Source organism: Motacilla alba, chromosome 4 (assembly GCF_015832195.1).
Source record: "Motacilla alba alba isolate MOTALB_02 chromosome 4, Motacilla_alba_V1.0_pri, whole genome shotgun sequence".
Lineage (NCBI taxonomy): Eukaryota > Metazoa > Chordata > Aves > Passeriformes > Motacillidae > Motacilla > Motacilla alba.
This window is the reverse complement of record NC_052019.1, coordinates 51,177,841-51,193,820: the sequence shown is the minus strand read 5'-3', so window position 1 is coordinate 51,193,820 and position 15,980 is coordinate 51,177,841. Positions and strand designations below refer to the sequence as shown.

Genomic DNA, 15,980 nt, shown 5'->3' with positions numbered 1-15,980 from the left:
CCCAAACTGGACACAAGGCTCTTGTCTTACTGTGCACTGGGCATAACAGTCCTGCTCAAAGAAAACAGCAGTCTTAGGGGATGTACAGTTTTAGTACAACCAAACACGGCATTTTCATTTTCCATAGTTGTGTGACCTATTATCACTCCCAGTTCTGCTTCTCCAGAAGAATGGCTATGTAGGCTATTTTTTTCCTCATCTGTTTTATCTGTATTTGTGCCACTCTTTATGTAAAGTTTCCTTTTTGATCCTGTATGGAACAGTGATTTTTTTCTTGCTGAGTAACACGTAATTATTTTCTAACAATTTCTTTAATTTGCAAGATCACTTTCAATTCTAATCTTAATTTCAGTGCAGGACTTCCAGCATGCTTAAAGTCCCGTCTCAGTTTGCAGTCATCTGCAGTTTGCATCCTGTGATCTGGATTGTAAATACAAGAACTGGACAGGAGCCACAGGAACATGCCCCCATAAGATAAATTCTTCTGTACTTGAGTACCATTCACTACTGGGCCGTTAATCAGTTCTGGAGTTTGATCTGGATTGTGTTTCTATGGCTAATGGGAATGCCACAGGATACCCCAAGTCATGGATCTGTCATAATGACACACTGCCAAAAGCCTTACTGAAGTCAACATAGATAAAATTTGCTGTTTTCTCTGTATTCATGAGCCTTCCTGCTCTGCTTCAAAACCATTTTGACATTGCACATTTTCACAGATCCATGCTGGCTGTTGCTCCCTAGGTGTGTGGGGGGCGGGGATGTGGGTGTGCATTAAGTGATTATAGCTTCTTGGCATTTTATTGGCATAATAGTTCTCTCATTAAAAGTGTTTTAAGCTTGGTTGTGTCACAGCCCTGAAAATTATCTTTCATTTTAGAGTAAATATAAAATCTCACTACAGAGATAGGACAGGAAATTGTCATCCTTTCCCCAAATGTGTGAAGTTTTTACTGTATGCAAATAGTTAAATAGAGCATAGTAACAGTTATCCTTTCTTGCAAAGTTTACAATAATATGACAGCATTGAATTAAAGAGCAGTTAAAAAAACATCATGTAAATCCCAGTTTACCTATGTGACCTTCCTAAGTTCCAAAGCTTTAAAGATAGCTTCTTAATGAGATTTTCAAGTTTGGAAATGAGAAGTTAAAAATATTTCTCTAATATTAAGATATATTTTTAGGAATGAGGCTTCTTTTCCTTGAATGAAAAATAAAATTAAACAAAGTGTACTTATTCGGATTACAGAAACAGACATGAAGGAAGGAACTCTGATCCTAGGAGTGGAAGTGTACCTGTACTTAATCTTTTTCTTTGTTCATTTACAAAAAACATTACTCCAGCTTTTAAATATCAAAATTTGAAGTAACAAATTATATTAGTTTATAAAGAAATCCAAAGAAAGTATAAAAGCAGCTCAAAGGAGGATTTGAGTTTTTCCTCTTAAAAAAAAAAACTGCTCTATGCATTTTTAGGATCAGATGATTTTTTTAACCAGTGCAGGCAAGGATTCTTTTAGCACTCTATTTGCAGTAAAATGAGGGATTATAATTTAAAAGCATGAATTAAACAGAAAGTGGTATAAAATAACACATAAATGTATGTAATGAAATGTATGTATATGCCTTGCTCCAGCTCCTTTGAGATTCAGAATATGACAAAACTTTGCTACTGCTTATGCACTAATAACATGCTAGCGAACAAACTTTATTTGCTTAAGGCCAAATTCTGTTCTTGAAAGATACTCTTTCAGAAGTCCAGTTCAGCCCTTCTCTCTTTCAAAAGTAGCTGGGGAAAAACAGCTGGATCAGGTTTTATAAATACAATTTGAAAAAAAAAAAAACCAAAAACAATCAACCAAACAAAACCCTGTAAAAATGTTTGGGGCAAATATGTATTTCCTCCTGTGTATTTATTTATGCAAGCCCCATGACATTGTTTTGGTGGATTATGGGGACAGTTATATGAATGCTAGGCCAAAGAACTTGAGTTTTCTGTTCATTTTTACTCTCTCAGTTTCGGTACTATGCGATGTCAAAAATGCAACAATATAGAAGAGTTACAGCAGTGTAGCCTGACAGAATTAAGCCAAAAAGTAAGCATGGAAGCACACACTGGAAATGTATTTGTTTCAATTGATTCAGGAGAACTAAAATACCTTTTGGCCTGCACTTTTGAGGTTATGCTTCTCTCAAAATGGTTCCTTCAAGCAAAAAAGTGATTTGTCTGTGATTTGCAAACAATATGGGAGGTGTCAGCTGCAGATGACAAACCAAAACCCTTGATGATGATGCCTGTTCACACAGTTCTGACACTTCTTTTAGTTCCAAAGGTCATATATTCAGCATGTCAGGCAAAACTGGTTCTAATGAAGCTGCATTTTTTCAAGCGTTTTTAACTCATTAAGTATTAAATAAATAGCAGCTACTGCTTTCCTTTCTAGAATAATTTTCTACTCAATACAGATTCAAAGTGCTCAGGATATGTAGGATGCTATTAAATCAGGGGTGTTGAGCAGATGGTGTCCATGAAATCAGGGGTGTTGAGCAAATTGGGCAGCAAATGATGATCCATGTGTTATCATGAATGGATTAAAGGATCTAAAGACAGCCTGCAGTCCTGTGGTGAACTTTGCATGGGTGATGTGCTGTGGGAGCAGAATGAAATGGGAAGCTCCACGATTGTCCCAATGAAACTGGTGTTCCAGCCTTAGGCAGATTCATCCACAATTCAGTGGGTGCTTGTAAGTAATATTCATCTGAAAGTTAAAGAAAAAAAAACAACTCAGCAGAAGTATCATGGATGCATGGTTTCTGATAAGTCACAGCCTTTTGAGAGCTAGCCAGACCTTTGATTATGGTTAGCTTGATTTCTGAGAGAGGATTTGCCCAAATGAATGAAATGGGTAGCAAGAACAATGTCTGAAATTCTACACTCAAGTTTTTCTCTCTCTTGTTTCTTCATCAAATACATATAAACTCAAAAACCAGCAACTAACTACTTCAGAGAAATAGAGAAAAATAAACTAAAATGTGTTTACTCTTTAAAAAGTAAAACTATATGTATATATACACACACACATATATATAACACTAAAATGTGTTTACTTTTTAACAAGTAAAACTATATATATACACACACATATATATACATACACACACATATATACATATATATACACATATATGCACACACACACACACACACATATATATAAATATATCATAAGCTCCATATTGAAATAACAGTACTAGATATAAATTACTTCAAACAACCTCAGGTGAGAAAAAAGTAGAATGGTAGTAGAGTAGTAGAATGGTTCATGTTTCTAGAAAACATGAACCACAACAGACAGTTTTCAAGTATCTTCGTACACACAAAAAAATGTTACTTATACAAAGTAATACCAATATAAAACCTGTCGTACAACAAAACCAGTCTTATTATCTTATTCTTTCTCAAAGAGTGTTCTTTTTTATTGTTTGCTGAGTACAAAAAAACCCTGTCTATGCAATGGACAGTAAAAATGAAAAAGCCTTGGCTAAGAGAGACAGTTCCCACCTGAGGCCTTACTCTGCCATCACAACAAAATAGTTCGGATATTCATTATTTAGGTATGGTGATGTTACTACAGCAACATCATGTGCTACATACAACTCTAGTTGCTTTTTTTGGTGGCAGCTCAATTAGTTTTAACATTTTAATCGATTTTAAAATTTTTGTTCTTTTTTTTTAAAATTATTATTTAGAATCAGGTACAAACCAACTGGTATTAGACAACTGGTCTTGTGGCTCACAGTTGATAACAAAGCAGAAGCACTTTCCAGCAATCCTCTACAATATTTTGGAGCAAGCCCCGACAGAAGTGCTGTAAGGCTTTACCTGTCACAGACCCTGTTGATTTTACACCACAGTACAACTTCAGTGGGTTCTCATGAGGTAGCTGAGGTAGACCTTCCCTTAATACAAAGTGGATCAAGTGATAGGGCACCAAAAGGGCATGAATCTAAGGAATAATAGTTGAAACGAGAGACTTGTAGGGAATGGCTGTAGACACATTTTGCCTTGGCTGATTATTTACTAGTGAACAACAATTTTACTGCCTTGCCAACTTGTAAAATGTAATACAGAATGTGACGCTTTGTATCTCATCAGGTTTTAACTCCTATTATCAAACTCCTAAAACTGAATTTCCTTCTACTAAGAACAATGCAAATTCAATTTGCATCAATTTCAAAATGAGTAATTTTAAACTGATATTTTTGTTTTCTTTTGTTTCTTTCAGTGTTCAGGCCATTATTACATTTTACTGATCCATAAACCTTCATAAAGTCCTCTGAAGGCCTACATACCATCTGGTACACTCCTCTATCACTGGCATAGCAACAAAACTGAGTCTTAAGTAAAAACAAGTCAAATGTAACAGCTCTAATATTGCATGTAAAGCAAATCTGTATATAAATAGATTCTTTTCAAATTTCTGCTGCCATTCTTAAAAAAAAATAATCTCACAAATCAGCCTTCAAAACAATAGCAGACAGCAATCTGTCAGTTCTCCAGTAAGCACGAGCTGAGCTGTCTAACCAGTGTCATTAGCACCTCAAAAAAGACGTTTTGCCTGCCTTGCTTGCCAGGAATTCACAATAGCTTGTTAACAATATTCATACCTACCAATTACCCAGTCTTTCCAAGTTCAAAGCACTGTAAAAACTGAAGTAATCTGCTGCAGCATTTTCTAGGTTCATGTTAATTCCTGTAAACGAAATGCTTTTAAAACTGGCGTGTTCTGGAGTGTTCTATTTAATCCCCTTAATTTTCACTGTTTTCTTATCTTGAACTTGCTTTTTCTCCCAAGTTCTAGAATTTAGGGTTTTTTCTTATCACGTTTTCCCCAAGACTAATGTTCCTGACTGCCTTGTTGAGTCACAAACACAGACTGACCTGAGTGTATGCTCCCCTTTACACTTACTTTCCCCAGTTTCATCTTTCTTTTCTCAACTTTTCCAACATTACTCATTCAGCTTTGCAGCCTCGCAGCCCATTTGTCTCTGCATATTTAACAGCATTGTTTGGCTGTGTGCTCTAAGTCAGTCAAACAAAGTGACTTGACATCTATCACATGCACAGTTTGTCATCCTTTCCTCATGGAAAAAGGGGTCAGAGTCCTTAACCTTTAGATGAGCAATGTGTTGCAATAAATCAGTATGAGGCAAGCACATCAGAGGTGCTAACAGCAGTACTAATGCTTTGCAGAGAAGCTCATGAGCTTTGCCATGGTCACTAAGAAAGAGCCAAATTCTCTGAGCTAAAGTAAAAGTGTCCTCATGGACCATGCTTTTTTCCTCCTCGAACCCACACCTAGCTTTATTTCTGATTACCTACAAGCTTCTTTATTCCCGTTTTTGGGGTAACTTGCCTTTTAAGTGGCTGGAATTTCAAGCTGGTAGGAGTCTGAGCTTGTGCTGACAGGCAAAACTCTCTTCCATGTTCACACTGACCTGCTCTGTGCATGAAAGCCCTTGATCTCTTGCCTTTTTATATGTCAACAGTGAGTCTAGCCCAGGCACTCCTTCTCCAGCACAATTTAGTCCTCCTCAGAGGATAACCTCAGGGGATAACCTCAGATGATCTCTGAACTGCACTGTTCAGACACCAGCCAGTCTGCAAATCCACCTGTGTCTTAGCATCCACCTCTGGGGGCGAAATCACTCTTCTGCTCCATTTACACTGCCAATTATTTGTACTTGGGATTAGCAGAAGGCAGTTTCCAACAAATTTAAACTCATCTATTATCCAAATTGTAGATTAATATTTGATGTGAAGGCGACATCGTCACTGAAGCTTGATTTCCTCCAAATCCTTTTGCTTCTCAGGTGTTTGACTACTGCAATTTAAAAGTCAAATAACTTTAAGGGTGAAGGAACATCCTGTGAGCCCAGAACTACAGAGTTGGCACAATGGATGGGTAAGTGGCTTCTTTTTCTAGTTTTCTGTTAGCCAGCCTAATCTCTCCAGAATGTCTTTATTAGCTGCTGCACCTGGCTCACCAGTATAATGCTTATTCATTTCTGCCAGGCTTTGAAGCACTTTATTTCATGGCTGGCTGGTATGTTAAAGGGGTAAAGGTAGTTTCAGTACCTCTTTGACATTTAAGGTCACCATTTCAGCCCTGGCAAGGTTCTCTGTGCAATACCAGGTAATCTCAGGTGCCTTTGCACACCCAGCTGCACGTGCTCTGTGACCACACATCCACTGAAAACCAGCAAGGCAGCATGTCCTGACCCACGACAGCAAAAGGAGGTTTTCCCACCTATTTTGTTAAAGGAACACAATGCTGGAAACATGTCAAGCTGAAAACTGCCCTAAATCCACACCTGAAGGATGGGGTACCATGTAGGTACACGGTTTGTGGTAATTGGGAGTGGGGCCGAGCCTCATCCCCAATGGGCTACAGCTGTGAAAGGCAGGTGAACAGCAATGAGCCATGGAGTGCCCAGGGGCACTGACCAACCACCAAAGGGAACAGAGGGCACACAGGTGCAATGCGTGGACATGAGGGGTATAACAGGCCGGGCTAAAGAACAAGAAGGGCAGATGCTTGCAGCCTTCTGCAGTGGTTTGGTGTTACTCTGTAGGGGTTGAAGCCTTCTATACTCTGTATCGTGGCCATCTCAACTGCAACATGTGCTGCTACAGTACCATCCAGAGGGACTTGGACAAGCTCAAGAAGTGGCTCTATGACGTTTGACAAGGCCAAGTGCAAGGTGCTGCACCTGGGTCAGGGCAACTCCCAGTATCAATTCAGTATGGGGGATGGACAGATTGAGAGCAGCCCTGCAGAGAAGGACTCAGGGGTGCTGCTGGGTGAGAGGCTGGATGTGATCTGGCAATGACCACTCACAAGCCCAGAAAGCCAAACATGTCCTGGGTGCATCCAAAGCAGTGTGGGCTGCAGGGGAAGGAGGGGATTCTGCTCTGGTGAGACCTCACCTGCAGGGCTGCATCGGCTCTGGGGTCCCAGCACAGGAAGGACATGGACAGGGATCAGGTGCCACCAAGATGATCAGAGGGATGAAGCACCTCTCCTATGAGGGAAGGCTGAGAGAGTTGGGAGTGTTTGGTGTGGAGAAGAAGGCTTAGGGGAGACCTTGTGGCCTTCCAGTACCTGAAGGGAGCCTACAAGAAAGATGGAGAGAGATTTTTTTACGAGAACGTTCAAGTGGACAGGGCAAGGGAGAATAGCTTCAAACTTAAAGGGAGTAGGCTCAAATTAGACATTTAGAAGAGATGAGTTACAGGGACCCTGGTGAGGTGCTGTAGCAGGTTGCCCAGAGGAGTCATGAATGCCCCATCCCTGGAAGAGTTCAAGGCCAGGTTGGATGGGTTTTTCAGCCTGGTCTAGTGGAAAGTGTCCCTGCCTCTGGCACGGGCTTGGAACTAGGAGTCTTTAAGGACCCAACTATTCCTCGATCGTGTGACCCGTATTTCAGGGTTCCAAATCTCCTATGATGGTCTTTCCGCGGCTCTCCGCCGAAACTTTTCAACTTGGAACTGTGGGGCGGGGTGTGAACACGCGATGATTTGGGATCACAAACGTCACTCGTGGGGTGCCTGCAGCTGGAACCCGCAGACCCGCTCGGTCGCGGTAGCAGCACGGGGAGCCCCAGAGCCCGCACAAGCGCACGCAGTCCGCTCCCACCCCGCCGTCCCTCCCTGCCCTCAGGACAGCGCCTCCCGCCGCCCTGCAGGGGGAAAGGCGCACGCGCCCGCGCGGCCCGGCCCGGCGATTGGCGGGGGGGGGTGCCGTGACGTCATCGCCGCGCGCCGGCAGCCCCGCGCCCCGCTGCTGAGGGGAGCGCGCCGTGCTCGCGCCGCCCGGGCCTCATCCCGCCCGCGCTGCTGCCCCGGGGCCGGCCCGGCCCTGCCGGCCACCGCCGCTGCCGCCCGCTGCGCCACAGGTGCGTGTGCGGCCCGCCGCCCCGCCCGCCGAGCGCCAGCCGCCGTGAGGTGAGCAGGGAGGCCGGGGGAGCGTGGGGAAGAGGGAGAGAGGGTGGGTGGGCAGGCAGGAGCCTTCCAGCTGCCTGACAGCGCTCCTGTGGGAGAGCCGGCCGGCCCCTTTGCCTGCGTTTTCCTGTCTGTATCAGACCGGCCCTGCCGGCTCTCACCCCTTCCTGGCTTTTCCCACAGAAAGGTTAAGAATATGAGCCTCTACAATTTGGACCGGTTTCGCTTCGAGAGGAAGGGGAAGGGCGCGGAGCAGGTGTCGCCGTCCCCGCCGGCGGCCTGCGCCGAGGCACCTGGCGCTGCTGCCGCGGTCCGTGCTGCTGCAGGGGATGAGGAGGAAGGCACGGATGACAACAAGAGGCCACACACTCCCGCTTCGGACGTGACAGAGATAACCGGTGAGTCAGGTGTTTTGCATGCAGCTTAAGGGCAGTGTAAGTCCTTAATTTCTAGAAATAAACTAGTTGTCTTTTGTTTTGTTTTTTTGTCATTTTGGGTTTTGCCCCCTTCACTTGTTTTACAAATGTGTTTTTCTGTGCAAACACTTCACAACAATTTCCACAAAAGTATCCGCGTTTGTAGCAGTGTATGCTCTAATTGAACATGTGCATTTACAGGCAAGTCGTTAACCTTATGAAATAACTTGTTTTTTTCAATTGATTAAGTAAGTTTCAAATTAAATGTTGAAAGCATGTTATGTTTTCCTATTTGTAAACTGTATTTACTGGTACTTATTTTATACTAACATTTCAGGGTTTTCAAGGAAGAAATGGCATTTATTTTTAATTGTCTGATAGATGCAACACTGTAGACTTAATTTTCTGAGTAGAGTCCTTGTCTAATGCATCGTGGAGCATCACAGATGGAATTGAAAAGAAAGGGAACCGTTTCTTTTCGCTTGGGTCTGGTTTTGTAAAGAGCTGAGAGACCTGGTACTGATTCTCAGAGGCTGACTGTGTTAATGGTTTTGTTGTAGTGTTCGTCCTATTTTAGGGCAGAAGGTTGGGGTTTTCATGGAAGTGTCAAAAACTTGATTGTGTCATGGTGCTACTTTCCTTTGGCTGAGACAGTAGGGATGTGTTGTTCCTGTTTGGATTTGTTGGTTAATACTAATGACTGAAATTGCTGATGGCTGTGTAATCCCATTCACCAGTGTGTTTTTCCTGTTACTGAGGGATTTGAGAAACAGACAGTATCTGCTGCTGATTATTTGGTACTTCTCAGACATGCCATATAACTTGTGGTATTGTTGTCTAATTACAGGTGTTATGGGAGAGATCAGACAGACTTTGACTATGCATTTATTCAAAAAATGAAAAAACAATGTCTCTTGATGTTGTTTAACTACATTTTTTGCACATGACTTTGTCTTGGTGCGAGGCAGTTTTTCACAATACCTTACCTGTGTGATAACAGGGAACCATTCATGCACAAGCAGGAGTTCTTCTTTTAAAACTGAGCAAAGTCAGAATTAACAGGAGGGGGATATTTACTCTTCCCTGAATTTTGGTTTAGTGCAGGTTGACTGTTGTCAGTTGGTTGGAGTGCTCTTGTGTTTACATTAGTGAATATTAAGCAGTGTTCTACGTTAAAATACATAAAACATGTAAGTTGCCAGTCTGGAACTGAGTAACCTGTCTACTTGCAGAGAATGTTTTGGTGACGGAGAACTCTACAGAAGAAGCGAGCAGCTCTTAATTCTGGTTTCTGCTGATGTGTCTTTGTAATGCTTGTATGGCACAATGGGCACTCTGAAGACGTGCACTTTGGAACAGGTGTTCCCTTCCTGTTTGTGGTAAATCATTGTCTTGTGCTGTGGAGGAGTGACTGAGTGCAGGGGCCCTTCTTGAACTGTGAATGTAATTCTGCAGTAATGGATGGTGCTGCTTGTTCTATGGCTTGGTGTTTTGGGGATTTATTTTAGTATTATACTTCTTCTTTTAATCTGCCTGTGGACTTCGTCAGTGTAAGCATGTAGCATTTGCCAACAAATGTCAGTGCTTGCTTTTCAAAATGCTGGTTTCCCTTGACTTAAATTCTGCAGGAGTAGGACTGTGGAGAAGGGATGCAATAGCAGTTTAGAGGCAGTAGTTTAGACACAAGGTAATAAAAAGAAAGGTGCAGGCCAGCCTAAAAGACATGTAATGGAAGGCTAAGTACTTGTGAGGAAAACTAGTGGGAGATGATGCTAGCTAACTGGGTAGGGTGCAAGAGCAGGCAGAACTACAACAGGTGTCCAACTGAAGTAAGCATCCATGGACACAGATGCTGGTGTAGAACTGGGGCACTAATTAACATTTAAAATTGAGATGTAATTAGTAGTGCTCTGCATATACATAATGCTTCATCTTTCACAGATATTGCATGTTTAAAGAAGATCAAGGGGTTTAGTGACTTATTTCTCCCACTTATTTGCACACCAATGTTATGTAACCTCTTTAAAGAATTAATAACCTTTTAAGAAATGAAATCACATTATCTACAGAACTTAACGAAAAATAAACCACTTAGATTTTGTCTGCATGATATGAGGCGCTTAAATGTAATAGAGAAGACTAGATTTGATTAGCAGATGCCTGTCCGCCTTGTTTCCTAATTAGTGTCAGGAAGACAGAATTTTTCTTGGTTTGGGTCAAATAAAACAGCTTTTTGTTGTTGGTGGTGTTGTTATTGCTGAATGGTCATGGAAAGGCCCAAAGCTGAGTTTATGGCACTGTGTACTCTCTGTTGCTGGCTGCACCAACAAGTCAGGCTATGGATTTGTTCTTTATGAGAAGCAGTTTACACCAGGTTCACCAAAAATAACTTGCCCTAATGCTCAGTGAATCATGTGAGGACAACAATTACTCAGATTTCTTCTGAAGACAAAGTGATTGACAAAATACTGGTACAAGAAACTGGGTAAAGAAGAGGAGAGTGATCTTTATTTCACTTACACAAACAGAAATGCTATTAAATCACTAACAACTTGGGGTTTGGTTTTTTTTGCTAACAGCTTTGTTGTAGTGCAACCACTGTGTGCATTTAAAAATAATTTAATAATCTTTATCCTTAGCAGAAATAGTATAATTTCTGAGAGATTTCTTCAGGTTTCTGTTTTATTAGGTGCCTGAAATACACATCTAACTAAGTATAGTATTGTCTAAATGTCATCTATCTTCAAAAAGTATAGTCAGATGTTGTCTGTTGTGTCATGAACTACCTTTACCTTTTTAGCTATTTTCTTTAGTTTTGTTTTCCCAGAACAAACTAATATTGGTAGTTGGTTCTGTACCCCATTTATGTCCGTAGGTCATGCTTCTTGTTCCTTTGTGTTGAACATGCATCCCTTATGCTTTAACAAGCAATTTGTGGTGTGATGGCCGCAGGAATTGGTCATCTTTGTATACTTGTCTGTATTCCAAATTACACGGACCTGCAGTGACTTTGCAGCCAGGTTGTAGAGGGAGTAATTCTGGACTACATTTACTGAGGGATAGAAACCAACTCTGGGGACAGTTACCAGATTATACATGGTAGATATCTCTAAAAAGAGTTGGGAAAAATACACTGGAATGGCTTACTGCAGTTCTTCATGCAAATTAGTATTATATTTAGTGAATAGTAATATTTTCTGAATCTCTTAATCTGTTAAGGAAACAAGCATCTTAATTTTCATTTAAATGTTTTTAATTATGTAAATATCTCAGTGTACTAAGATAATGAGATTATTCTACACAGTTGTAGAAATGGAGCAGAACTGTACCAGAACTGCACAAATCAGAATAATTACCAACATGAATTTCAAAATGAGCCTTGTGTTCAGGTCTCAAAAAGCATGCTTAATAAGCTTCCAAAAAGAACTGAAATAAAAGTTGTAAAATAAATTAAACTACAATACATAACCCCATTATTGATGGCTGATTTTGTTGATATCCTTTCTGTACTGTTTGAATATGTATCCTAAGTTACTACACTTTGAGATTATAATGCTCAGAGCTCACTTTCACTGGGACTGCTCTTTTTTGCTCCTGTGTCATTTTCTCTGGGATCTGAGGAAGTCCTGTCTTTTCCTTATGTCTCACTTCATAGAGTGTAATTCTACTTTGAGTATTTCTGCAGTATCAAGTGAAGTTTTCTAAGAGTTCATGAGAAGATGTGTTGAAGTAATCATCATTTAAAAAGGGCTGCTTTAAGAAGTACCTTAGAGTAATACTGACATTTAGGATTATTTTAGCCAATGGAAAAGACTTTCCTTTGAAAAGGGAATACTTATTACCTTGTAGACTTGAGCAGCATGTGCTCGATGCTGCTTTCCAAAACTAGGTGGAAGTTACTTCCTATTTGACAATGCTTGTTGGACAATGTTAGTAAATGTGGCAAGGACAACGAGTATTGCCTCAGTTTTTGCTTTGGTTTTACCTTTGTTTTCACTTGGGAGAAAGACTGGCTTTCTCAGAGTATGGTGTATGATTTGTGTAGGAGGCTGTGTTTAGAATTACAGGGCAGTGTATTATCTTTTCATGGTAGCAAAATTGGTTTTGGGATATAGGGATACTTAGAAGTGTTCCTATTTCTGGCCTCATAGTCAAAAACTGGTCTTAGGATTGCAGGCATTCCTTAATAGTTCTTTTGAATTGCCTGTAATCAGAAAATTCTGCCTCCAACAATTACATATTGTGGCAATAACTTTAATTATTACTACTCGACAAGGTTACAGTTTGCTCTAAATATGAGGACTCATTATTACATGTGTGTTTCTGGTTCCCCCACTTAGCAGGGGACTCTGCTCAATGGAATAGATTGAGGAAGGGCAGGAGACTGGGCTTTTTTTTGAGAGGGAGAATGCTTTTTTTTTTCCCACCAGGTAACTCAGCATTTTGTAAGTATGGGAGTTAGGAGCTGTCATGAAGACTGGACAGTAATTGCTAAATAAAATTAAAATAAAATGAGAAATCACTAAGTGAAACAGTAAATACTCTTTGTTTAAATCTTGTCTGAGGTTATACTGTAAAGAATAAAACTGCTTTTTAGACTGACATATTTCTGTAAAATTTCCTTGTGTTTTTCCTTTAAATTCAGTAAAGGTGCCTCTTAGCAAAGTTGTCATGAGTACCTGTCATTTCCATGTCACGCTGCTTAGAAGGGGAATTTGTTTGAAATTTAGTCTAATCTACAAGGCAAAGATCCGTGAAAACTGCCTTGATCCATTCTGTTAATTCAGTATAGATGTGAAATTCTCATGTTTCTTACAGACCTGTTCTGATACTGAATCACGTTTTTAATGGGTTTTGTATTTCTATCCTATTGTGATAGCCTTTGCCCTGACAACCCAACTTCATAATGCTCCCAGAGGTCTCTTTTGCTCCTCTCCTGTATTCATCTAAAAACGTAATCAGTTTTCAGATGAAGCAACTGCATCAAGGACAACACATCTCCTTCCTAAAATGGACAGATAGAAGAAGGTACTGCTCAGGAAGCTTCCACTGCCAACATGTTGATCTTGGATGCAGCGAGGTCTGTCTTAGAACCATGTACTGCTGCTTCAGAACTAATAATTTTTAGGCATTCCTAAATTTGCATGTGTATAGGCTTTTCAAAATAAGATTAATATGCAAAGTGAGACTTTTGCCTCTTCTAAAAATCATTACCATAATCCTGTATTGTGTTTTGAAAGATACTTAGATTTTGATAACTCAGCTAAAACTAGGTCTTTTATCACAGATGAAGGAATTAAACACCATATAGTTCCTTTCTGTATTTGACTCTCGGATTAATTTTTTCTAGCTTCATCTTTGTCTTCTGGCAAATCAACTTTGCAAACTGATGTTGCATTCCAGTAATTTGACTCACCAAGTTTCTGCGTTACTGAATGGAGACAGGAGAAACTGCCTTTACTTCCAGCTGAAATTGTGGTTCCAGAGTTAGCAGCACCCCTGGTGCTTGCTTCACAAGCACATCAGTTTTAAAAAAGGATGGGTGTGTTTGGAGGGGAGAGGATGCCTGTGATCCTTTCTTTGTGTTATGAGAATTTAAGATCTTTTTATAGGAGGACTTCCAGTAACAGTAGTATAACTTTCCAAGAAGTTGGTGGCTGACTCTCCTGCCCCTTATCCTGGATTTTTCCTGCATGTGGCTAAGGTCACCTTGTTGAGGGATCCATTCAGTGTAGGTCACTCAGTGAGTGGCTGCAGGTTGAGCTGTGGGTGGGGACAGCCCCAGGCAGGAGGCAGGGAACTCCTGACTCCTTGCACAGAGGTCCCAGGTGCCCGTTACCCAGCCAGGGCACCGGACACTCAGGAGCTGATGACTCCAGACTTCGCTGCACTTTGACTGTGAGGGTGTAAAAGGATTTTTTTTGTTTGGGGTTTCTCCTCAGAGGCACCAGCTGGAGCTGTGATTTTGTTACTGTACCATGCTTAAATGATATTGGGGATCTAGACATGAGAGAGTGCTCTGGGAAACCTGGTGTGACTCTGTGAATGTGGGATCTGTAGTTGCAAAGGGGTCTTAGTCTCAGCTCAGATGCTGCTGCCAGAGTGGCTCCTGGATGGTTGGACATGGAAGTTTTTTTTAAGAACCTGAGGTCTTGAGGCTTCAATGATTGCTCTTTTGGACTGTCATTGAACCCTTGTTGATGTTTCCTCATAGACACTGAGTTACATTCACCTCCATCCCTTTAACTGCAATTAAGCTCCATTTTAAAGTTGTTTTCTTCTTTTTCTATAGTCTACTATGTAACATTTGGTGTACCATATTTTTTTGGTTTATTGGGTGCCTTTGTCTTTCAAAGCCTGTGCAGTTTCCTGTGTCAGCAAATATCTTGTACGTCTAGGATTTATCATTTTTTTTCCTTTCATTCAATGCTGCCACAGTGCTTTTTTTAAAATTTATTTTCCACAAGTTTTCTTTCATACAGAAAATATTCTCTGCAGCTGTCATGTTCTCTGCTCTATGCATCAATTTTTCTCTCTTCATAAAAAAACCAGAGAAATATGCTTTTGTTTCCGTCCATGTTCTGATAAGCCTGGAAGTAGTTCAGAGGACTTTGTGCATTATTCATTTATTTAAAAATAAGTATTTATTTATTTATTTACAAATAGTTATTAACCTAAAATACACGTTCTCTTACATCAAACAATTTTTAGATTACAACATTTAAGAGGGCTGAAGATCCTTTGCCAGGTAAGTTCCCACTTTAGGAAATGCAGCTGACAGGAATTTTGTGTGCACGAGTACGTGAGTTCTGTTTAACTGACTGTTGTGTCTCTGAAAAAATCACAGCTACCTGATGCTCTAAGTACAAATAAATATTTGAAGTCATAAGTCATTGTCTTCTCTTTTTTCTCCCATTGAAATGTCTTGCACAGAGTATTCCACCATCCCAGAAACCCCTGAAGCTCAAAGGACAAGGAAAGAGTCTTACTTCAAGCGCCAGCGAGGGGTGCAGTTCCTCGATGTGTCTGACAGTGAGGATGAGGAGCCAAGAAACGTCCGTGCTGCCAGAGAAAGCTGCGCCCTGAGGGCAGAGGTGGCCGCAATGTACGCTTTGAGCCAGATTTCTGTCCTGTCTCTGCACCCTCAGGGGCTGTTTTAAGTTGAAACCTTGAACTGAAAATCAGAGCCTAGGTTGGGTTCTTGTTTGCTCCTTTGGGATTCAGCTGCCCCTAACTAAACTTTACTGGTTTTCTAGGGAAGAAGTATCCTGCTGAAACATTTTCTCAGAAGGAGGAGTTCTGTGATGTTGAAACATGTGATGTTTGTTCATTTACACATTTGTGCCTTTGCCCTTCTGAAATCCTTTTAGTGCGACTTGAAAACTTAACCATAAAACACTTGGTTTACTAATTTTCAACTGTTGGAGTTGATGGTTTTTTTTGTATATGCAGCTGTATTTGACAGGGAAGCAAATAGAGCTTCAGTGTGTTGTATGAGTACTGAGGGAAACTTAAGTATGAGTTGTATGGTATGTTTCCTGTGCATAGTGAAAACTATT

General features: G+C 40.8%; 1 protein-coding gene across 1 annotated transcript in view; it reads left to right on the top strand.

Moving 5' to 3' along the window:
• Positions 1–7,831: 7,831 nt before the first annotated feature.
• Positions 7,832–15,980, top strand: part of SMARCAD1 (SWI/SNF-related, matrix-associated actin-dependent regulator of chromatin, subfamily a, containing DEAD/H box 1) — a 41,117-nt gene continuing 32,968 nt past the window's right edge. The window contains exons 1-3 of the mRNA XM_038134927.1: positions 7,832–7,959; positions 8,189–8,403; positions 15,355–15,526. Coding sequence (XP_037990855.1) covers positions 8,202–8,403; positions 15,355–15,526 — 374 coding nt within the window. The 5' untranslated portion in view covers positions 7,832–7,959; positions 8,189–8,201. The remainder of the gene's footprint in view (positions 7,960–8,188; positions 8,404–15,354; positions 15,527–15,980) is intronic.